Genomic DNA, 25407 nt, shown 5'->3' with positions numbered 1-25407 from the left:
ATTAAGGGATGAAACGGGGGATAAATGGGGAATCTAATTCTCCATCGAAAAGTCTTCGTCTCATCCCTTAATATTAATTAGCGGGCGAATGAATCAACGGAAAAAGATAAAGTAAACATTGAGGACAAGGAGGACGTAAACCCCCCTTCGAACCTACCCCTGTGACAGCGGGACTGCTATAGGGCTTCTAGCAGATGTTTTCCCTGCCCAGGATACCCCCACTCTACGTAATTCCCACTCATATGCTTGTCCTCCACTCCAAAATCCATGGATATTCTTCTTCTGGCCCTACTGCCGAGTTACCGGCACAGGCAGCTCGCCCAGCCGTTAGAATCGACCGTGGCGCCCCACCTCTGTTGGGGTCTCATTTATTCTGGCTGCGAATCCTGTCTACTTGACCGACCCCGTTGGGATATCGACACTGCCGCCATCTCCCGGCATTCCCCCTACGGGTCTTGTTTTATCATTATATACACTCACATTAATTTCAATCAATTGATAGAAAACAATGTTATATACAGTGCAAATATAAACTAATAATTCGTCTATCCACGTTTATTGTGTTTTCAGATATCATTTCCTCCTTTTTAGCTCCAGAAAATGACAATCCTATTAGCCACGCAACAGCCACGCAAGTACCGTGGCTCCTGGATCACCAGGGATGATAAAAAAAAGAAAAAATTCTGAACTCTTTCAAAGAGCGTTTTTAATTAAGATTCAGAATGAGTTGAAAAAAGTGGAAATTACAAATATCTGATTCGCTGTGGAAAATTATCTATTAGCTGTCATTTTCCAGGGTGGATAACAAAACACTAACTCCTCATGGGAAGTGACAGCTAGGTATCTCAATTTTTAAAACAGTGATATATAGTCATCTGCCATTTTTATGTGATGAAAGTGTGATTAAAAAATTCTCGAAAATATTACAAGTTTTTTTAAAGAGCCTTTTCCGTAATAAATGTCTCTGTGCAGTGTTGGAAAAGATTTACGAAATCAGTTTTCTCCCTGCATGATATTGGGTGACAGGCCGCCATTTGTTACCATAAATCAGATACATTTTTCAATTTTTTGTTATTCAACTTATTCTGAATATAAATTTAAAATGCTCTTTGAAAAAAGTACGAATTTTTTCTACTTTTTTTAAAATTATTCATTCATAATTTTTCAAAACTTCTGCATGATGCAGGACTTAATTAACAGTTTCAGATGACGAAAGATGAAAAAAAACATCGAGATAATGTTGAAAAGATAATACACCCGGGCCTTAATATAATATAATATAATCTAGCGACGAGCGCGAAGCGCCCGTTCGCTAGTCGAGAATATTTGAGACCAATCGAGTATCCTATTTCATGCAAGTCTCAACAGGACTCAACCGACACCCCCACCCCACGAACCGATGACTCATCGATTACGTCATCCATCTTGAAAGTTCCGCGATTGTGGCGCCAATATCCAATTTCATGCAAGTTTTGACCGGTCAATGTATTTCACACAAGTCCCAACAGGACTAAGGGGGAACTCCACCGCGATAACGTCATCCTTCTCGAATGTACAAGTCTCAACAGGACTTACGGGAAACCTCCACCTCACACATCGATCAGTTGTCACTCCGAGTGACTCACCGATACTATTCATCTTGAAAATATTCAATCATTGTTTTCACATGTTTCTAAATGTTGTCCAATGTTTGCAAATGTTTGCAGAATATTTGCAAATGGTTGCAGAATGTTTGCAAATGTTGTCAAATGTTTGTAAATGTTGCCAAATGTTTGCAAATGTTGTCAAATGTTTGCAAAATGTTTGCAGAATTTTCGCAAATGTTTACAAAATGTTTGCAAATGTTGTTAAATATTTGCACATGTTTAGGACTTACGGGGAATTCCCCTACCATGCAAGTAAATAAGTCATCAGCCCGAGTGACTCATCGAAGACGTCATTCATCTCGACATTTCTGCGACGGTGGCGCCAATATCCGATTTCATGCAAGTTTCAACACGTCATCATATTTCATACAAGTCCCAACAGGTTTTAGAGGGATTCCCCCACCACGCGAGTCGATGAGTCATCGATGACGTCATCCGTCTAGAAAATTCCATGACGGTGGCGCCGCCACTAGTATCATATTCCATACAAGTCCCAACAGGACTCACAAAATACCCTCACCACACCCCCGAGTTGATGAGGTGACTCATCGATGACGTCATCCATCTAGAAAATTCCGCGACGGTGGCGCCACCATTCCAGAACCTTCCACGCCTTATGGCGCATCTGGTGGCGATTTGGCGAACTACTATACAGAACCCGCTTAGCATACCTACTTATCTCTACTCCGTATATAGCCGCCGCCTTCACCGTTGTGTCCATGAAGTAGATCCTTCTCTTCAAGTTCGTTAGTCCTGCCCTTCTTGTTTTTCCCCATAATTTATTAATCAATTGCTGTTTTCCTAGCCGCCTTTTCTGAATGTTTGTTACATCTTTAAATGAACTAAAATCCAAGATATTTAAACTCTTTGACGACTTCAATTTCTGTATTTTTACATAGCCAATTTTCTCCTTTCCTCTTGCCCCTGTTTCTGAAAACCATAATTTTTGTCTTTTCTACGCTTACCTCCATGAATGTGAGTCTGACCATTTTTCGACTTTGTTCAGCATCTTTTGTGATTCTTCTCCACTCTCTCCGATTTCATCTGCATAAAAAAGTGCAAAGATCTTCGTATTCGAGCCTGGACCTAATCCTGTACCTCCGTCTCCTCTTCTTCGTAACTCTGGTTACCGGCCCATAATATATAAAAATGTTTTTTGAAATGAATGGAAATTTCTACAAAAAAGATGATTTGATCAATAACTCTAAACTTTTTTAGTTGGGGGCTTCATGACGATACAATTGAGCAGAGACACTCCGGAAAAAAAGTTTCTGACAAAAAATGTTTCAATAAAATTGTTTTTGACGAAAATAATTTACATCAATTCACTTCAATGGCATTAGATGCAAAATAACTTCAGTTATAAAGTGGTTAACCGGTCCAAGTCTATTCCATTCTGAGAAGTGTCATTTTCCATGAATATCTCTGGATTTAGGGAAAATATTGATGTTTTTTCTCGGGGCCTCTTTTGTAGAATGGAAGAAAAACTACAAAATAAAAACTATTGTAATATTTAGCAAGAACTCGACCAAAACAATAAGCATACACCCGTCCCATAATTTACGACGTTCTTATATCGAGGGGCTATTCACAGGCGAATTGGGTGACACTGCGATTACAAAATATAATCGATTACCCAAGATTACGGGACTGATTACACTGATTATTATTGCCTATGTGATAACCGTGATTGCCAAGAGCACAGAATGTGATTACATGATTACAAATTATTTCATCGATTACATTCTGTGATTACCAAACATTGGTAATCATTGAAATGCCAAAAAATGGCCTCTTATTAAATATGAATTGATGGAATAATTAATTATTAGAATCTGCAAAGAAATGAGGAAGGAGGGGCGAAGATTAGAACAGAGGAATGCAGTCTCCATCACTCCATCTAAAAATTTGGGCATTTATAAGTGTTATCAGCAAAATAAATTTACTAAATATCTACCATTGATGGAGAATGAAACTTACCAGCAGATAATTCAGTCGTTGGTTCTCCAGAATAAGAAGAAATCTGGGATTTCAAGAAAAATTTATTCAGAGATCTCTGAGATTAACCGTCGGCAGAAATGACACGCTCGAAAATTCAAAAATAAAATTCATGGCCTCACTAGGAGCAACTACGAAAGATTACACTGATTACACATGATTACCACTTGATTACGAAAACTTGATTACAAATATGGTCATCATGTGATTACAATGATTACATTGATTTCACTGGGATTACAATTGATTACATCAGCGAGTGACACCACGATTACGCCTGTGAATAGCCCCTCGTCTTATATACATAAATGTATGTGTGAATATTTTTGGTCGCTAAATCCAATTATTAAATGAAAATTATGGTGGAATTATTATTCTCCGCATTTTTATTGTTACATTATTCCTGCAAAATTATTTTTGTGTACTTCTTTCCTTAGGTAACATTTGATACTCTGTCTACAACACCTCTCATTCCCTCGCAGACTCCACAGTCTCCTCCAGACGTAACGGCTCATCCGAATCTTAGGCTCCTCGACCACAATGTCTGTGGTCCAGTGACAGAACAGAGAATAATAGGAGGTAACAAAACTGGGGTATTCGATTACCCGTGGATGGCCCTCATCGCTTATAAAATCAACAACAAGCAAATAGAATTCAGATGTGGCGGGTCTGTGATTAACAATCGTTACATTCTGACTGCTGCCCATTGTGTCACCCAGCTTCCGTCAGGTTTGTGATCATCAGAATGACTGACAGTTGATTAATTTTTTGAAAACCAATAAATGCCGTCAAATCAGGAAATTAGTTAAAATTGCGAAAACAGGTGAAGTAAAACGTGGAATATTTATTCACATTTTAATTAAGCATGATTATTTTCCCTATCGAAATATTGGTCAATGGAAGAGTGGCATTCGCCGTCACATGATAAAATCTACACGGTTTCAAATCGAAAAAATTTAGTATAGATTTTGTAATTCTCACATTTTAATTACAAGATATAAATATCGAGAGATTGTACAATTCAAACTTGTAAATAGCTAATTTATTATAATAATTCAACTATATGCATTTCAAGAAAAATGCAAAATTCATCAAATGCGCACCCGCATCGGTGGATCCGGTTTTTCTTCAATTCTAAATATTCAATTTATACCTGTCAAATTGCGCACAGAAAATTGAACATTTATAAGTTTGGATTGCACAATCCCAGAAACCAATTTTGCCAGTGCCATCTAAAATTTAACAGGACACCGACAATTTGTCGACATACTGTTTGCTGGGATGTGAAATTGCAAATTACCATTTCAATTGCAATTACAATTTTGTAGAATTCAATATGTATATCATGTCTTAATACGAAACACCACTTGTGTCAAAAAATAAAGGGACTCCATTGTATGTAATAGGTCAGGTTATTAAGAAAATGCTGTGGTGGTCTTAAACGTATGCCGATAAAATGCTAAGACAACTTTTTCGAATCGGGGTCCCTTTACATTCTTCCCTCATCATGAAGATAATCCCGAAATTATGAATAACGATAACAATCTGAACTCCCAGATCCCGATTTCTTCATACCGAATGGAAGCATTGTAATCGTTCAAGAAAAAGTTTTCGATTTTTTGTGTTATATCGACTTATTATGATCCAGAAAGTCCGAAAATGCATTTTTAGACGTCGTCTGTACGTATGTGTGTATGGATGTAACTAATTTTTTCAAACTTTTTTTTCAATTTCTCGCTAATGAATCGATAGAATTGAATCTTTTTTTTTTAATGTAAGTATTGTTGAGCTCTATCCATCGCCGTTAATAAAAATTAAATTAATTCATTCTTTTTTCAATTTTTGAATTTTTTCAAAAATCGGCTGTAACACGATAACTAAAAAAAATGTTTTAAATTCATTGAATGATGGCTCAAAAAATTTGTTTGTGTGTCCGTGTGACCGAGTTCGAAGAGGAAGGTGATAGCCATAATCGTTCTTTTGATTTATCTGAAAATTGAAAAAATTTTGTATTTTTTGAAAATCAGAATTCCGGGGATATCTTCAAATATTATGCTCCAAATGAATTCAATCATAGCTTAAAATGTTCGTTTCAATCCTATTATGTCGCAGTTAAAAGATGATGACAATAGCTATCTTGGTTGATCTGATTTTTATGATGATTTTTGAAAATTTCTCATTTTTCATAAATTTCCCTGAAAGTGAGCTTTCTGATGGGTTTTCTCACATGTGGTGTTTAAAATTCATTCAATTATGTACAAATGAAATTGTTCTGATAACATTTCATCGAAATTTAAAGATCAAATAGATTGCATCATTCTTTCATTTGATTAATAATCGAATTTTAGATATTATTCTAAGAGCATTCGAAAGTTTTCGGAAAAAATTTCCCTTCTCTCTCAGATTTCCATGAATTTTCTTCCCATCCCCCCAGCTCCCGTATCGATTTTGTAGGAAAAATCTTGCGAGACTCTCCATAGTAAAACGATCGAGTGTCGACTCCCTCAATAGTAAAACCGTGAGATTTAGAGTGTCGCAAATTTTGGCCCACCCAACCGGGAATTGAACTTGGGTCCCCGATATGCCAACCCTACACTCTAACCACACAGCCACTGCCGTCGCTTGAAAGTTCGTCATTTTCCATAATTGTTGAAAATGCGCTGCCATTGATAATTTGAATGAAAGAAAAGGGGTTGAATTGATTAAATTATTATTGAAGAGAATTATTTCGACCTCACATAAATTGAATAAATTGGTGGTATGAATACATATTTAATTATCTGGAGAAAATTGAGCTTTATAAGAGAGGATCCATGCAAAGCTGTTATGAGTAACTAAAATATCAGTTTTGAAAAGCAGAACGTAGATTTTCCACCATTGATGCCTGTCGAATTTAGAAAATCAACCCTCTGACGAGGAAGTCCTACCAATCCCTGACGGTATAAGAAGGAGTGGGGGTACCAGTTACCGTGCTTTAGCTTTGTGTGCGGTAGTGAACCTTTCTCGTCAGAGAGTTGAATTATGTTATACTGAAGAAGTTGATCTGAAATATTCTTTATGAAAGTCATTACCAATTCTTACTTCTTTCATTTTAATCATTCTAATCCATTTACGATTGAAGATTAAATATTAATTTTTTCAAGGGATACTTTTTTGTTCTTCCAAATAGACATGGTATTCCAATTCACTCAGTTCGTTGTCATAGAACCCAACATCTATATATCTCATAATACAATTCTTCAGAAGTATTACCTCTATTATGTATATAAGCTGTACAAAAATTCGGCTGTGCCGTGACTCTTCATTTTACGTATATATGCATAAATGAGGATTTATTTGATGGGATGACGATACTTCGACAATTCTCTGAGGAGATAAATCATCTGCAATAATCCATTCCTCTCCTTTTACAATGCATGCTGTATAATGTCCAAAGCTATTTTCGTTAACGATTTCTGGGTCGTGAAAATTTACAATTCCGGCTAGAATATATAGATCATTGTTTACGTTCAATGTTTTCGTGAAGTCATGTATTGGAACTCAAAACTTAGAATCCGATGGACAATTGATAAAAGGATGGTTATGAAAGTACGCTTCGTGATACATTGCGTACATCCAATATTAACTCTATTGAAAATTTCATGTATGGTCGTATCTAATATTTCTTGAAAATGTTGGCAATAAAGATGACCATAATGACATATTTTTTCGAAACCGGGTTCTATTATAATTTCATCAATTCCTCTATCACCACATAATGAACACTCCACTGTCATTGAATAACTTGGATTTTGATTAAAAATTATGGGACATAATTCTGCTAGGGGAGACGGGGGCAAAGTGGAAAACAAAAATTCTAAGAGAATTAGAATTTAGAGAGACAAAATTTCCGCTTCACCTAGCCGGGAATCGAACCCGGGTCTCCCAGATACGCGCCGGGCACTCTTACCGACTAAGCTACCGGGAACCACAGAAATTCACTCTCAAATTCACCTCATACACCGCCTAACCTCCTTTAGGCATTAAAGAATTCTAAGAGAATTAAAATTACGCGCCGGGGGAACGGTGGGGCAAAGTGGAACGGCGGGGAAAAGTGAAACGCGGGGCAAAGTGGAATGATAGCAAAACGAATTTAAAGCGAATTTTGGATAACTTTTTTCTTAACTTTATTAGTCGAAAAAAGATGAAGGGTCAAACGTTTCTGAGGGTCAAACAGTGGTGTATATCCCCTTAAGGCAGGGTGAAACTTTGAACCCAGGTGGAATTTGGAAGTCCTCGGTTGATAAGGATAGTCGTTGAGCGAGTCTGTATAGATTAAGAAATTCCTAAAAAGTAACGAAAATTTTGGGCACAAACCATTTTGCCCCATACGTCGAGGTAGAACATAGTTTTCCAGGTATGTGGCTTCAAAATGTTCCTTGTACCATAATTGTCATTCGAGTTACAAAAAAGGTTATTACAAAAATTTGGCTATTTCCCTTAGATTCTGAAATATTCCTCAAAAACTCAGGTGAAGGACTAGTCAAATCAAGGATGTCCAAGCGTTTTGGCTATTTTTTGTTCAGTGAAATGCTTTTCTACTTTTGTCGTCGAATATCAAAGCTTTAATTTTAGCTCCATTCGACCCCAAGTTTCCGGACATTTTGCAATGATATTATTATTTAAAATGTGAAGGTCTGAATTTGAATCTCGATATTGAACCGTCAGAAAATATTTTCAAAATGTGAAAAAAAATTAGAAAGTTTAATTTTGGAGGAATTCATAAAACAATTGAAAAATTGAAATTTTTGAAAATTACGAGCATTTTTTAAAAATAATTTATAAACAGTCAATTTTCCACGATAAAAATAATTTGTTCGGAAAGGCAAAAAATTTACTCATATTCAGAATGTTACCAGATATCGATTCCATGCCTAAAAAAATAAGGTATCTCAAAGTTTAAACAATTTCAATTAATTATTTATAAGAAGGGAATGTTTAAAAAAAATGATAATTCCCTACACAATTATAATTTGAATGACAATGAATATCCATGATTTTTCTGAAATTTTTGTAATGCGATTTAATTGACAAATGTGATGATTGAATATTGTTGAATCTATACTGTGGTCTATATCAAACTATAAGATACTTGTAGTTTGATACAGATCCTTAAACGGTTTTACCGCTTCGTTACTGAATTGAAAAAAAAAAATAGTTTCATTCTATGGAATCTAACGAACATTGAAAAGAAACAGTTCAAGTGGAATGAAAATCGTGGTGCGAGGAGCATTTAAAAGCCAAAACCTCAAAACACGAGGTTTCACCTCCACGTAAGGAGCAAAATGGGTTGAGCCTCAAAATTTTCTTTACTATTTTAAATACTTCATAATATACTAAGAGTCGCTTCAATATTCTTATCAACTGGAGATTCCTGTTTCATCTTGGTACCCCCTCAAGAAACCAACGGTTTTTAATTTAAGACTTCTTACTCGAAATATGGTTACAAGTCGTAGTGATTTTTTTTATTTGACCCTCAACAACTCTTGGTCCTTCCGATTACTTCCCACTTTGACCCTTAAGCGTGTTTGACCTCTCAAGAACAAAATTTGCTACCGTTCCACTTTGCCCCGCGTTCCACTTTGCCCCGCCGTTCCACTTTGTCCCGCCGTTCCACTTTGCCCCGCCGTTCCACTTTGCCACACCGTTCCACTTTGCCCCGGTCTCCCCTACTGTTATTAATGCCTTCAAAATTACCAGATCAGACCAGAATCTCAATTCTCTTTGGAAAAATTGCTTTGATCGAAAAATATTTAATCTCAACTGCTGAACGTATTGTTCATCAACTTCATCATTTACGACAATGTATTTAATCAAATTGAATTCCTGGGTATTTGAACGAAGGATATCATTGGAGAAACCTTCCGTACTGCACGCTGTAATTAATATTTGAATGATACTGTCAAATGCACATCTTTTCTGCAGACTAAATAATTAAAAATCGGACACAATTAGTCAAAAAGGAACTCATTCAATTTGGGAAAGTAAAATAAACCATTAATTATATATATTAGAAGAGGAGAATATGCAAAATGACAATTCGGAAGCATATTGCTAATTTATTAGCAAAAATAACTATACTATACGCAATAAAAAAGCAATTTCCCACTTGTTTATTTTTTCTTTCAGCTTTGACTCTGATCGGTGTACGGGTTGGAGAGCACGATTTACGGACCGAAAGAGACTGTAATAAAGACCTGGATGGTCTAGAAACTGACTGTGCCGAGCGTTACCAAGACTTTGGAATCGAAGAGGTCCACTTCTACTCAGGATTTACGAAATCGGTTCTACAGGATGACATAGGACTGATAAGAGTGGATTCATCCATAGATTTTCGTCCAATAAATGCAAGACCAATTTGTCTTCCCATCGGTGATGCAGCTACGCATCATCAGAAGAAGGTAATCGTGACGGGATGGGGAGCGACAGAAAATGGCCCCAGGAGTCAAGACCTCCTCCAGGTGAAGCTCGCCCTAGTCTCTAATGAGGAATGTGCAAAGGCGTACAAGAAAAACATAGTGATCTGGTACAAGCAATTGTGTGCTGGAGGTACTGACCATAAAGATTCATGCCTTGGGGATAGTGGCGGCCCTCTTCAAGCACCTTCCATCTACAATAAGACTAATGTGAGATTTGTGCAGTATGGAATCGTCAGCTTTGGAACTAAGAACTGTGGGATTGAGGGCTATCCTGGGGTCTACACCAGACTTGCCTATTACACTGACTGGATTCTTGATCGTTTGAGGGAATGAATAATTCTGTTTATAAATAGATTAATTATTAGTGGAGTGTGATGATCCATCATGTGAATATTCAGGCTACAATATCCAATTTTGTATTTTGACACCGATTTTTGTTTGTTTTTCTGTTGTATTTCAAGGAGATTCAAATCAGTGATTGTATTTCTATTGAAATGTACCTTTACTCATCCTTTTTTTCCATAAAATAAAGAAATTTATTGCGATTCAATGAATGATTTATTAATATTCAATTGAGAAAAATATGCTAATATGGATTTATAGATTGTTTCGAAGGGAATCGATGCAGAAAAACTTTTTAGCAGAGAGAGTTTGTTTTGAAGATTATAAAATTTTGCATAGGCAATATCTCTTGAAATTCATTCTTAAATCTCTCCATCTTTAGATCTCCTACTGAACAAAAATGCATGTTGGACTCATTGATCACGCAGATTAATGATTATTTCACTTGACTTTTTGCATTTCTTCCTGGAAATCTCGCTTCCATAAATTATCTCCCCACTTCCTCCAATTAATCATCGGCAATGAGGAAAAATTCGCGCTATCCTCAATAAAAAAATTGTTTCCTAGTGAAAGTGAGAGAAACAACAAGGTCGGACAGCAAGGAAAAATGTACGGATTCTATTACTTCAGTACGTAGCAGGATGAGTCCTGACTTTATATATATTTCTTCATTCACATAGTGACGACAGGAAGATAAAAACAGACGTATAGATCAAGTAAAAGAGATGATAGTTAGAAATCGTTTGTAATCGTTTTTACACTATACTACGGATTAATAATCCACGTGAATGAAGTTGAACTCTTCGTCTCCCCTGGCATGCAAAAAATTTTCAATTAAAAATGATTTTTTCTGTGATTGTGGTACTTGTGATGATAAATGCAGTGAAAGTAACTACAGGTGACCCTCATCATTTGACTAAGGAGAGAAGATTATGAGTTTTGAACATTACGGGTTATTGAAGTGAAAATCTCCATATGTTCCATATGTGTAAAAACTGATAGTTACAATGAAAAACAGTGTATACTGAGAGAAAAACGACAGAGTTCTCAAATAAGTCTTACTTGTGCCAAGAAAATAGGTTTTAGAAAATTATCAAAAAATTATTTTTTTGTGCCTGACATGCGCCGAGATGAAAAAATTTTGCCGTAACAATAAATTTAATAGTTAAAAAAAAAACATTCTCTGTGCACACAAGAAATATCAGTTCCAGCACTACTCCTTTGTTATTCGATACTCCCGTACGTATTTTGCTTGCGAAAATGTTTGTTTTATGCAAAACAAGGAATAGTAGTTAAGCGTTTAGTCTATCTAGTAGTTATAGATAAGAAATGAATCCTTAAATGGAACAATAATAATTATATGACACCAATCTTGTAATTTAGCGACAAAATATTTCTTGATAAATTTTCCTGTATATCAGATTCTTTCATTCTGAAAAAACACCGTCTCATGTGAATTCTGCGCCACTTCAGCCAAATATTTCATTTTTGTCGAAAGCAGAGCAATTATCCCTTCCAAATTCGAAGCAAACAACTTCTTTTTTGGCAATTTTCAACTAGCGATTTTTTTGGCCCAAACAAGACTTGTTTGAGAACGTATTTGTTTTTCTCTCGATGTACTGAATTTTTGAGATGGAGAATTTCTGTTTTTCCCCAGTTCTCCGAAATATGTGGAGAAAAACAATCACGAGACGCTTTTATAATATTGGACTTCTAAGTTTTTAATTAAAATTTTTTTTTATATACAAAAAATCATTGAACATACAAAAGAATTCGAGTCTCAGAACATTTATACTAATTGAGATTTCGAATATCAAAAAAGTGACTCCTAATTGTTTTTCTGTACATTTTTTTAAATTTCGGTGGAAAACAACGTTGTCTCATGCACGAAACAATTTCATAGAAAGTTAGTGCATTCACTAGAAAATTCTTTTGAACTTCTATTAGTTTTCCGCCAATTGTATTAAAAAATTCCGTACCTTTCTGTATTTTTTTTTTTCAAGAAAGTGGTTAATAGAAACTACTTTGTAGAAAAGAACAATAGAATTTAATCTTTCTATACCATTTACTCTATTGAAATGTTTTCTACAGGAATTTCTCGACAAAAATTCTCGCTATGGATAGAATAAATTATGTGAAAAAACGAAATTCTGCTGATTATTTTTCCAACCCAAAAATCGGGCAATATAATTGGCCCATTCGACATCACGTGGTAAAAGCTACAGGGTTTTCAACTGATAATTTTTTGATAATTTTCTCTGGTAGTTGCTATATTAAAAAACAAAAGATCATGCAGTCGAATTAACCCCTCGTCAAACTGACAGATTGAATTCCATTGTGGTAATCCGAGGATTTTTATTCGAAGTGAGTGTTAATTATACAATTTTCGTTTCTCAATTGTGAGTTTCGTCTCATGGTCCAATTATATTGCCCGACATTTGGATTGGAAAAATAATCCCCCGAATACCACACGAGCTTAAAAATTAATCGGGCATTTTCCTCAAGGTTCTCTGCATACAAACGAACCCATCGGAAAATACCCGATAATTTTGGAGCTCTTGTGGTATTACAAGTGATAAAAAATTTTTTTTTGCTATTGAAAAAAATAGATATAAAAGCTGCTGAATTTTTTAAAAACAATAGAAATCCAATAAAACTTTCTACCGAATGCGGCATTTGTTTCGATTGAGTATTTTCGTCACTTAGTCCGTAGATGTTGTTTTACCGACAAAAATTCATAGTCGTCTTCCCCTTAGAAGAGACCGACGTGAAATTTCTAAAAATCAAGTAATCTATAAAGAATCCCTGTGACGATAATGATCATTCCATTTTCTAAAAAATTAAAAATGGAGAAAATGAAAGCCCTCTTATAGATATTCATCGGATAGTGTTGACGATTCGGAAACATCATCGGGGCATGGCGCAGTAGAATAAGAGCATTCCCCGTCAATTATGATTTTCGAAAATTTTCGGCTTTTTTAGAAATTTTGTCGGGGAATCACCTTAATATATATAATTATTTAATTATAAAGAGGCGAAAAGTATTTTTTTGCTTTATTTCTATTTATTCTCACGTTCACATTTGCCTTTGGGAATTTAGACCATAATGAAGGCGCAGTAATATTTCCTGATGGAGATGATTGTAGAACTCCTAATGGAAAATCCGGGACTTGTATCAATGTTAAGAGGTGTCATATGCTGATACGTTCTCTGAACTTACCTGGACATCCCACGAAGGAGGATGTAGACTTGCTGAGGAAATCTCGTTGCGGACTTGAAGGGCCACAGGGGCGGGAGTTTAAAGTCTGTTGTCCTTCTTGGGTAAGTCGAAATGTTCAACATTGATTTGGTCATAAAGTGGTTGAGAACTAAAGAAAACAATCTAGAATTTGATGTTTCACCTGTTGTTCTTGTTTGTCAAAATGTCCGTAACTACGGTCTTCCCTCGTGGAAATTCGTCGATAGATTCTGACAAATTTTGACAGAAAATGTCAAATTCTATCATATTCTGAAAAAAATTTTCGTAGAAAATATATCAGAAAATGTCATATTATGTCAGAATTTGTACTAATATGTCAGAATCTGTGATGTCAGAAAATGACATAAAATGACCGCGATTTGGAACAAATTGGTCAGAATATGTCATAATTTCTTCGATAAATATCTCAGAATCTGACAAATTTTGACAGAATTTGTCATAATATGTCATAATATGTCAACTGCTCAGACCGTTCGCTGTCCCTTTTTTTACATTTAATGTCATTTTTTGTCATAACATGTCAGATTATGTCATTTTTCGCCATAATATGTCAGATTATGACTTTTTCTTACATGATATGACAAATTCTGACAGATTATTCAGGCAAATAAGAAAGTAGAATGTCATTCTTTATCATATTTTGTCCGAATCTGTCATAATTTCTCCATTTATGACAGATTTTGACATTTTTTGCCTTCGATTTTAACAGAATCTGTCATCATTTCTCCGTTTTTGACAATTTTTGGGATTTTTTCACTTGAATTTGACAGAATATGTCATATTTTATCATTTTCTGACCCTTTATGACATTTAATGAGAAATTATGTCAGATTTCAACATAATATGTCCAATTATGACATTATTTGACATATTCTGACATTTTCTGAGAATATTCCCAACCCGGATGTTTGTCAGAAAATGTCATAATATGACAAAATATGACATATTATCTCTGACAGAATCTGTCACAATATGACATAATATGTCCGATTATGACATTATTTGACATATTCTGACATTTTATGACATTTTATCAACTTGACATAATATGACATTTGTCCGGCGAAATATGATCGGACAAAATTTGTCATTTTATGTCAAATTCTGTCATTTTATGACAAAAATTTGAGAAATTTCTCATTTTATGACAATTTTTGACATTTTCTCTCAAAATTTGTCAGAATCTGTCGACGAATTTCCACGAGGGTTCTGATAGAATTTCGCTGAACTTCGCATATAATACGAAAAATATTGATAGAACGTTTTTTTAATTAGACAAGTGTGGAGAATCGACCAAAGTCGTCATTGGTAGCCACACCTATAATGCCTGTTATAACTGAAGCAACAATTGCACCCTCTCACCCAGATACCCATGATTTACCTCCAGACGTAACAACTCATCCAAATCTCCGGCTCTTGGATCAGGATATTTGCGGTCCAGTGACCGAGGAAAAAATAATAGGTGGTAACAAAACTGGAGTGTTCGATTATCCCTGGATGGCTCTCATCGCTTACAAAGTCTACAATAATTACATAGAATTTCGATGTGGCGGGTCTGTGATTAACAATCGCTATATTTTGACTGCTGCACACTGCGTCACCCAGTTTTCTGCAGGTGTGTGATAATTAGAATAATGTGAAATATTTAACCAAGAATTTTCGGAAAACAAATATTTGTAATTCTGAGAATTAGCTACGATTAGTGAAACGATTTAAGTAGAACATTCAATTTCTACTAATTGTGTATTTTCTTCCCGAGTGTCCCTCACCGATTTCGATGAGCTTGAAATATGTTATTCTCCATCAAAATCTAAGGTATACGTATTTTTTTTTCTGCAGATAAAGACTTTTAGGGGGTGAAACCCATCTCCGAAGTTGACAGGTTTTCAGAACCATTTGACTGTTTCATATATTGGCATTCAAAATTTTAGAATAAAACCAAATGCATGATAATCTATAAGAAAAATGATGAAAAATGGCGTTTGTTGCATTTGAATAGGGTCAATTCCAAAAAATGATAGAGGTTCAAATCGAAAAAAATCTTGTGAAAAAAAATAACGCTCGTATTTCAATAGTATGAATGGCTATCAAACGAGCAAGTAAAAGTAAAAAATACAGGTTTTTGCATTTTTTCGAAAGAATGGGTGTAGGGGGATAAACCATCCTCGAATTTAACTCAACACATTACCAGTTGAATATTGGATGTCTTCTCGCAAGAAGACAATTTCCAATATGTGTGGTGGAGAATCTCGTCGGTCTTGTTTAGAAAGAGTGAATGACAAAATAATTATTAGAGTTGAAATATACAAATGTTTTGCAATAAATACTTCCTCATGATTCAGGTGAGAATTGTAAGAAGAACTGGAGCAGCCTCTGCGGATTACTGTTTTTTTTTGGAGGAATGAATACAGTGCAGCCCAGTACAGCCCTTCTTCTAAATTCATAAAAAGGATAGAGGGATGTTGAAGAGTATTCATTCAGAATATCACTTTTATTTATATTTTTACATACCTAGCAATATAATGATCTGACAATTCCATTATCATTGCTTTTTTTCTATTCTTCCTTCACTGCACCCCCACGACGTCATCATTATTCATACGTTTCCTTATTTTTCCTATCGTAAGGCGCTAAGAAAATCATATTTTGAGTTTTTGTTATAATTTTCCTCATTTATTTATTCATTATATTTTTTGGAATAATGATAGTCGTCGAAGAAGTGTTTGAAACATAATAATTTCTTGCACCAAGAACAACGAATAATAGTATAAGTATAATAATAGTATAGTATAATAATAATATTCGTACATCCCGGTATTTCGGAATGCGAATTGCAAGATTCACCGAAGGCAAAATGGACGGGATTTTCAAATTCATCTGGTTTGGTTTCTACGTAACCGCTTCTGTACAAAGCATATTTGAAGAGATTGACATATCGTGGTGACGACAATTGATTATCAGTTAGAGATTGCAACTTGATGACATTATTCTTTAAATGTAAATTCATCTTTAGTACAGGTATCAGGGTCTATCGGCGGTTCATGAAGGTTATCCGCGTATTCTTTGTCTTCGACTATCTCCATGTCCCAGTTTTTGTAAGGTTCCTCAAAGTTTAACGAATTTTCCACCGTCACTTCGACGCCAGAATACTCATTCATTGCATGTGATAACACTTCCTCAATGCTATTTTTCAATTGGATTTTTTCATTATTTATAGGTGATTCCGGAATATTCATCGCTTGAAATGTTGTCAGCAGTAATTGAATAACGTTCATAGGATTGACTCTCATTTCTGCGTGTAATAATTATCTAAATGTCTCTCAAAAATACTTTTCCGTCCTCGTTCTAACTATATTTAAATTTTCACGATATACACGATATACACAATAGTTCCATATCTGGTGTTTCGAAAGTGTCAAAGTGAACTAACGATGATAATCACAACAAAACACTGGTTGGGCACGAGAGTGCTTTCTTTATGCTTTCTTTTATTAGACTGACCGTACTTTTATCGTCAAGATCTGATAGCAGAGAACAATACGTCTGGATAGAGTATACGCCCACCGCGGTTTAATCCCGAAAATAAAATATACAAAAATAACTCTGTTAATTAAGACTAATCCAAAGTCGTAAAACACAAATATTACGGTTATTGGTATTGTTATATATAATTTCATTATTTATATAATCATATCACATAAACGATTACAGATAAGAAGAAATGCTTCAAACCAAAGACGGCTGACATGCAGTAATACACATATCTGGTCTTGTATCGTTTTTCGCATATTACGATAGAGCAAGAGTTATCAGGGGAAGAGCAAAGCGGACCGCGCCAGCATTTGTGCGAGGTGTCGGCGCACTCTGATGCATTGATCAACAAACTTGATGGTGACAGACAGAAATGAATCAACTTAAAAATATTCCTCATCAAATTAGTCATATAATTTTTTCTTTAAATTTTTTCTCCACATCTAGCCGTTAATGATAAATTAACACTCTTAGGGTTTATGATAGGGAAAATTAGTTACAACGTTTTCGTTTATTATAATTTTGCGAGTAAGCGATCCGAGATACGAAAAAAAGTTCGCACCAATATTGTGGCCCAAAAAGACAGTTATCCCACTTTACATCAGCGTTCCACTTTGTCCCCCCCCCCCCCCCATTTCACCCTTTTTGAACCCAACCAACACCATTATTCATTTCTTACTTCAAGAATTGTGATCGTCCAAGAAGAAATTCAACATTCAACTGGTAATGAATCAAGTTAAATTCGAGGGTGGTTTACCCCCTATAACACTTTTCGAAAAAAGCGAAAACCCGTATTTTCGACGTTCGCTCGCTCGTTTAATAGTCATTCCTACTATTAAAATACGAGCGTTATTTTTTTTTTCACAAATTTTTTTGGGATTTGCACCCCTATCATTTTTTGGAATTGACCCTATTCAAATGCAACAAACGTCATTTTTCATCATTTTTCTTAAAGATTATCATGCATTTGGTTTCGTTCTAAAATTTTGAATGCCAATATGTGAAACAGTCAAATGATCCTGAAAACCTGTCAACTTCGGAGCTTAGTTTCACCCCCTAAAAATCTTTATCCGCAGAAAAAAAATACGTATACCTTAGATTTTGATGGGGAATAACATTTCAAGCTCATCGAAATTGGTGAGGGACACTCGGAACGGTTTCCTTGTGAGTGACGTTGTGAGAAAACGTTAAAGAGCTTATTACAGATTGAGGCTAATATTAGGGCCAATTGGGGGCACGTGATATGGGAAGGGTGAAATTAAACACACGCGGATTACAAAAACACTGGTGAAGTACTTTATTTGTGGCGTAAGCTACGCGTCTTGATTTTAGGGATACATGAATTAGTGAATGTCTCAATGTCAATTTGATAATAGTCTTTACACTGCACTAGAGATTCTCTCGAAATTAAACTTGATGATTGACTCAAAATAATTGATAGTTAACTCGAAATTAATTGATAATTGAACGAAATAGAGACGATATACAGAGCGCTAGACTCAATATAATACTCGGTGATGTACTCGATTATATTCGAGCCTCGTCTTCGAGATTTTAATAACTTGTAGTAGCCCGCCTGCCGCTACATGGAGCCACACGCCTTCAGAGACCATAGAAAAAGTTGGCTGTGGCACCTCGGCGGTGAGGGCTCGCCATCTTATCATTGTTTTCATGTCTGCGCGAGTGGAACACACGCTTTTCAGAGTTTCCAGTTTGTTTTGCTGTAATATTCTATTTTTCTCCATTTTTACACAGTTTTTTCATCATTATGGTTGACTGTAAGCAGAGGAAACACATAAATGTGTTAAATATCTAGAAAATTATCGACTTTTCCTTGGATAAATAATGGATTGGAAATGAAGGTAAGCGGTTTTTCATGTCTCTCAGCCTGTTTGGACGCTCGGGTCAGATCCTAGAGACAACCAATCAACGTCCAAGGCTTATTTAGGCCGAGTTTATTCCTTGTGGAACGACCCACAGCGTCATTTTGCTTCATTTTACCTTGTTCTTCTGGTCCTAGAGACATAATCGAGAATAAGGAAATTAAAAATGAGATTTTTACTAATATGTCAGATGATTCTTTCATCCCTGACATCCAGGACAGTGGGAGCAACAGCTCAGATCCTGGCGGGCTTGACACATCTGCGCCTGATGCATTCACCCAAGGCTCCAAGGCTTGTTCTACTAGTTCAATAGTTAAATCTGCGCTTGACGCATTGATCCAAGGCTCCAAGCCTTCAACTACTATTATGATAGTTACATCTACGCCTGACGCATTAAAGCAAGGCTCCAAGTCGTCAACTACAATTGCAATTGTTGCATTTGCCCCTGACGCATTATTCAAGGCTCCAAACCTCCAAATTACTATTTCGCCTGAATTCGATCTCATGATGCCGAGATCTCTTCTCAGAGTGATCTTGAAGCTCATTGGAGTTTCTGGCCTGTCTCAAATTTATTGAGGCAGAAATTAAATAGATTTATGGAAATATCCACCAAATCTGAATCCAGAGATTTCTTTTATCTCCACAGAACCGNTCTTACTTCAAGAATTGTGATCGTCCAAGAAGAAATTCAACATTCAACTGGTAATGAATCAAGTTAAATTCGAGGGTGGTTTACCCCCTATAACACTTTTCGAAAAAAGCGAAAACCCGTATTTTCGACGTTCGCTCGCTCGTTTAATAGTCATTCCTACTATTAAAATACGAGCGTTATTTTTTTTTTCACAAATTTTTTTGGGATTTGCACCCCTATCATTTTTTGGAATTGACCCTATTCAAATGCAACAAACGTCATTTTTCATCATTTTTCTTAAAGATTATCATGCATTTGGTTTCGTTCTAAAATTTTGAATGCCAATATGTGAAACAGTCAAATGATCCTGAAAACCTGTCAACTTCGGAGCTTAGTTTCACCCCCTAAAAATCTTTATCCGCAGAAAAAAAATACGTATACCTTAGATTTTGATGGGGAATAACATTTCAAGCTCATCGAAATTGGTGAGGGACACTCGGAACGGTTTCCTTGTGAGTGACGTTGTGAGAAAACGTTAAAGAGCTTATTACAGATTGAGGCTAATATTAGGGCCAATTGGGGGCACGTGATATGGGAAGGGTGAAATTAAACACACGCGGATTACAAAAACACTGGTGAAGTACTTTATTTGTGGCGTAAGCTACGCGTCTTGATTTTAGGGATACATGAATTAGTGAATGTCTCAATGTCAATTTGATAATAGTCTTTACACTGCACTAGAGATTCTCTCGAAATTAAACTTGATGATTGACTCAAAATAATTGATAGTTAACTCGAAATTAATTGATAATTGAACGAAATAGAGACGATATACAGAGCGCTAGACTCAATATAATACTCGGTGATGTACTCGATTATATTCGAGCCTCGTCTTCGAGATTTTAATAACTTGTAGTAGCCCGCCTGCCGCTACATGGAGCCACACGCCTTCAGAGACCATAGAAAAAGTTGGCTGTGGCACCTCGGCGGTGAGGGCTCGCCATCTTATCATTGTTTTCATGTCTGCGCGAGTGGAACACACGCTTTTCAGAGTTTCCAGTTTGTTTTGCTGTAATATTCTATTTTTCTCCATTTTTACACAGTTTTTTCATCATTATGGTTGACTGTAAGCAGAGGAAACACATAAATGTGTTAAATATCTAGAAAATTATCGACTTTTCCTTGGATAAATAATGGATTGGAAATGAAGGTAAGCGGTTTTTCATGTCTCTCAGCCTGTTTGGACGCTCGGGTCAGATCCTAGAGACAACCAATCAACGTCCAAGGCTTATTTAGGCCGAGTTTATTCCTTGTGGAACGACCCACAGCGTCATTTTGCTTCATTTTACCTTGTTCTTCTGGTCCTAGAGACATAATCGAGAATAAGGAAATTAAAAATGAGATTTTTACTAATATGTCAGATGATTCTTTCATCCCTGACATCCAGGACAGTGGGAGCAACAGCTCAGATCCTGGCGGGCTTGACACATCTGCGCCTGATGCATTCACCCAAGGCTCCAAGGCTTGTTCTACTAGTTCAATAGTTAAATCTGCGCTTGACGCATTGATCCAAGGCTCCAAGCCTTCAACTACTATTATGATAGTTACATCTACGCCTGACGCATTAAAGCAAGGCTCCAAGTCGTCAACTACAATTGCAATTGTTGCATTTGCCCCTGACGCATTATTCAAGGCTCCAAACCTCCAAATTACTATTTCGCCTGAATTCGATCTCATGATGCCGAGATCTCTTCTCAGAGTGATCTTGAAGCTCATTGGAGTTTCTGGCCTGTCTCAAATTTATTGAGGCAGAAATTAAATAGATTTATGGAAATATCCACCAAATCTGAATCCAGAGATTTCTTTTATCTCCACAGAACCGTTAATCCATAGAGATAAACTTTTGAATACATCTCAAAACACGCAGGTTCTGCCCTAGTGGCATTAGGGGCAACTGCTCGAAGTCTGCTCTATGAAGAGAAACTAGAGAATCTAGTCCTTTTCCAGAAGTTGTGTGGTTCAAGGAAAATAAAATCTCAAATTCTTCATGACTTTTATTCATTTAGACTAGCATGTCTTCTAGTCTTAAAAAATAAATTTGGAATGCCCTTGAGGCTACAGCTCCAGTTTTATTTTTGTATGGCTTCACCTCCTTCGGGAAGCTTGAGAAGATTAAAACAAATCTTCAAAATCATGTCAAGGTCTGGAGATTTATCCACCTTTACAGGAGAATCTAAATTCATTGGATTCAAAGGAGCTTGTTCTGAGACGTAGGGGAAAAACAAACGGTTCAAAAAACTCGCATGCTTCAGGTTGAACAACAGGTCCAAACGGAGGCATTTCCTTAATCGTCCCAACGATCCTCGATCAACGTCAGCGTCTCCAGAGTTATTTCTCTACAGGAAAGCAAGAACTAATGGCAAAATTCTCTACAGCCATTCTTGAGCATTTACTTCTCAATTGGAAATCAAACTGTTCTAATAATTGTTTTATTCTGGAGAGACTTAAGAGTCATAAAATCCTCTTCAATTCTGTCCCTTACAAATCGGTAATTCCTCCAGAATTTTAAATCTCTAAACTGAAGGGGATAGTCCTGAAGTATAGACAAACAGGTATGTGATCATAGAGGTAGTTAAAACATCTGTATTACGATCAGCATCCTATGAGGATCAGCTCGTCTCGTAACTTTTTGTTGGTAAACCAAATAAGTAAAAATGGTCAACTTTTAACCTTAAAAGGTTAAACAAACTTATGAGAACTCATAATTTCAATTGAAGGACATGAAATCCCTTTCAAAACTCATACTTTTGTGATATATTCACGGATGGAAATTTATTGAAAGACCTATATTTTCTGCCCCGGTACATGTGGAGCATGAAAAGTTCCTTTGTTTTTACATGGGTGGTATTTTTTCCAATTTTCCTATCTCCCATTTGGAATTTCGACTAGTCCTCTAGCTTAACAACCGTCATGAGACCGGTCATGAATCTTATTGATATCGGAGGCTTCATATCATCTAGGTATCTAGATGATATTTTATTATAGTTTTTCCGACTATTGAGTATGGAACCAATGCAAAATAAAATTGTCAAGGCTCTTTCCTGATCATTGAGGACTGGCGCAGGGAAACTGGCCTATCGGTAAATCCAGCCAAGACAACGGTCCTGGTTTTCATCAGAAATTATAAACTGGAAAAGATCCAATCTCTGAACCTAAATGGCTCGGAGATAAACTACACCAGCAGAGTGAAATATCTGGGTGTCCTCCTGGATAATAAACTCAGCTGGAAAGAACATAGATGTACACAGAGAAATAAAGTGTTTGCCTCTATGTGGGCATGCAGAAGAGCTGTGGGCAGGACATGGGGACTCAATCCTAAAATGATGCTCTGGCTCTACCAAATGGTTCTACTTGTGAGACTGTTATACACTGCGGTCGTCTGGTGGCCGAGGGTGAGTAAGACGGAAATAAGGAACCTGTTGAAAAGCCTACAGGGTACCTTCCTGAGGGCTGCAACAGGAGCCATGAAATCGACACCTACTGAGGCGCTAGAAATAGCATTCAGTATCCGACCCCTCGACCTTAGGGTTGTGAGCTGTGCTACCACAACTGCATACCGACTAAGGTGCCAACTAGAATGGAAGATGACGGGCCAAGGCCATACAAGGCTTAGCCTAATCAATGATCGACCCTTCATAGGTAAGACGGATAGGATTCCTAGGAAGTATCAGATCAGGAAAACTTTCAGAACGAGTATACCACCCAGACAGGAGTGGCTAGACTCGAAACGTAAACCAGGACCAAGAGAGGACTACTGGTTTACGGACGGCTCTGGCTTCAATGAAAGTTTTGGGGCAGGCATCTACCGTCTGAAAGATGGCTTCGGAGAGAGTTTTCCGCTGGGCCATCATTCAACCGTCTTTCAAGAAGAGATGTTGGGCATACTTAAGTGTGCAGAGTATCTGAACGCGAGAGACACAAAAAAGATGAAAATATTCATCTGCGGTGACAGCCAGGCGGCGATCCACGCCCTGGAAAAACCCCCTACAGAGTCACAGGTGGTTTGGGAATGCATGCAGGCATTGGTCATACTGGGTAAAAACAACCAGGTCACCGTAACTTGGGTACCAGGTCACCATGGGATTCTGGGTAATGAAGAGACAGATAAGCTGGCCAAGGAAGGTACAGAAAGGGTGCCCTCACACGGCCTGCTTGGCATGCCCTTCGCAGTGGGAAAAACTCTTATTAAAGATCATTTCCAGCGGGATCATGTCAGGCGTTGGGAGAAAGTTGCGACCTGCAGACAAGCGAAACTGCTTATGAGAGGGCAACTAAGAGTTAGGACCAGAAAGCTTCTGGAGTTGCACAGAGGGGATCTGAGGGTAGCAGTAGGGCTCCTTACGGGTCATACAGCTCTCAGAGCTCATCTGTTCAAGATGAAACTTGCAGAACAAGAAGACTGCAGACTGTGCGGAGGCGATAAGGAGGGCGTCATCCACATTTTATGTGAATGCCCCCTATTAGAGCACCGTAAAGTTGGCCGGCCAGAGTACTCGGTTCGGACCCGCAACCAGGCCAAAATTACCTGCTTTTTACGTGCTTTTTTTCTGCACAAAAAATAAATTTTCTGCTACAATAGTTTTTCCGGAAAATCGATTTTCATGATTGGAGCATCAAGTCAGGCGGCCACATTACCTAGATCAGATCGATGACTGCACTAAAGTCAAGAGCTTTTTAAGTGCTAGTTTTCTGCGAAGAAAAAAAGGGGAAAAAAATTTTTTCCGGGAAAATCAAAATTTTCTGGTGGAGCCTGGAAGCGACTGTCCTCGGATCGGATCCGCAACCAGGCCAAAATTACCTGCTTTTTACGTGCTTTTTTTCTGCACAAAAAATAAATTTTCTGCTACAATAGTTTTTCCGGAAAATCGATTTTCATGATTGGAGCATCAAGTCAGGCGGCCACATTACCTAGATCAGATCGATGACTGCACTAAAGTCAAAAGCTTTTTAAGAGCTAATTTTCTGCGAAGAAAAAAAGGGGAAAAAAAGATTTTTCCGGGAAAATCAAAATTTTCTGATGAAGCCTGGAAGCGACTTTCCTCGGATCGGACTCGCAACCAGGCCAAAATTACCTGCTTTTTACGTGCTTTTTTTCTGCACAACAAATAAATTTTCTGCTACAATAGTTTTTCCGGAAAATCGATTTTCAAGATTGGAGCATCAAGTCAGGCGGCCGCATTACCTAGATCAGATCGATGACTGCACTAAAGTCAAGAGCTTTGTCTCGATCTGATAAAAAAGCAGGTAATTTTGGCCTGGTTGCAGGTCCGATCCGAGGACAGTCGCTTTCAGGCTCCACCAGAAAATTTTGATTTTCCCGGAAAAATTATTTTTTCCCCTTTTTTTCTTCGCAGAAAATTAGCTCTTAAAAAGCTCTTGACTTTAGTGCAGTCATCGATCTGATCTAGGTAATGTGGCCGCCTGACTTGATGCTCCAATCATGAAAATCGATTTTCCGGAAAAATTATTGTAGCAGAAAATTTTTTTTTGCGCAGAAAAAAAGCACGTAAAAAGCAGGTAATTTTGGCCTGGTTGCGGATCTGATCCGAGGACAGTCGCTTCCAGGCTCCACCAGAAAATTTTGATTTTCCCTGAAAAA

General features: G+C 36.8%; 1 protein-coding gene across 1 annotated transcript in view; it reads left to right on the top strand.

Moving 5' to 3' along the window:
• LOC107043161 (transmembrane protease serine 9) overlaps positions 1 to 25407 on the top strand; it is an 80124-nt gene that overhangs the window by 49932 nt on the left and 4785 nt on the right. The window contains exons 3-7 of the mRNA XM_029126469.1: positions 4082 to 4373; positions 9813 to 10421; positions 11241 to 11342; positions 13545 to 13765; positions 14979 to 15318. Coding sequence (XP_028982302.1) covers positions 4082 to 4373; positions 9813 to 10421; positions 11241 to 11342; positions 13545 to 13765; positions 14979 to 15318 — 1564 coding nt within the window. The remainder of the gene's footprint in view (positions 1 to 4081; positions 4374 to 9812; positions 10422 to 11240; positions 11343 to 13544; positions 13766 to 14978; positions 15319 to 25407) is intronic.

This window comes from Diachasma alloeum, unplaced genomic scaffold (genome assembly GCF_001412515.2).
Source record: "Diachasma alloeum isolate Michigan unplaced genomic scaffold, Dall2.0 Dall_scaffold_00550, whole genome shotgun sequence".
Taxonomy (NCBI): Eukaryota; Metazoa; Arthropoda; class Insecta; order Hymenoptera; family Braconidae; genus Diachasma; species Diachasma alloeum.
The sequence above is the reverse complement of the archived record's forward strand: the minus strand, read 5'-3'. Positions and strand labels throughout refer to the sequence as shown.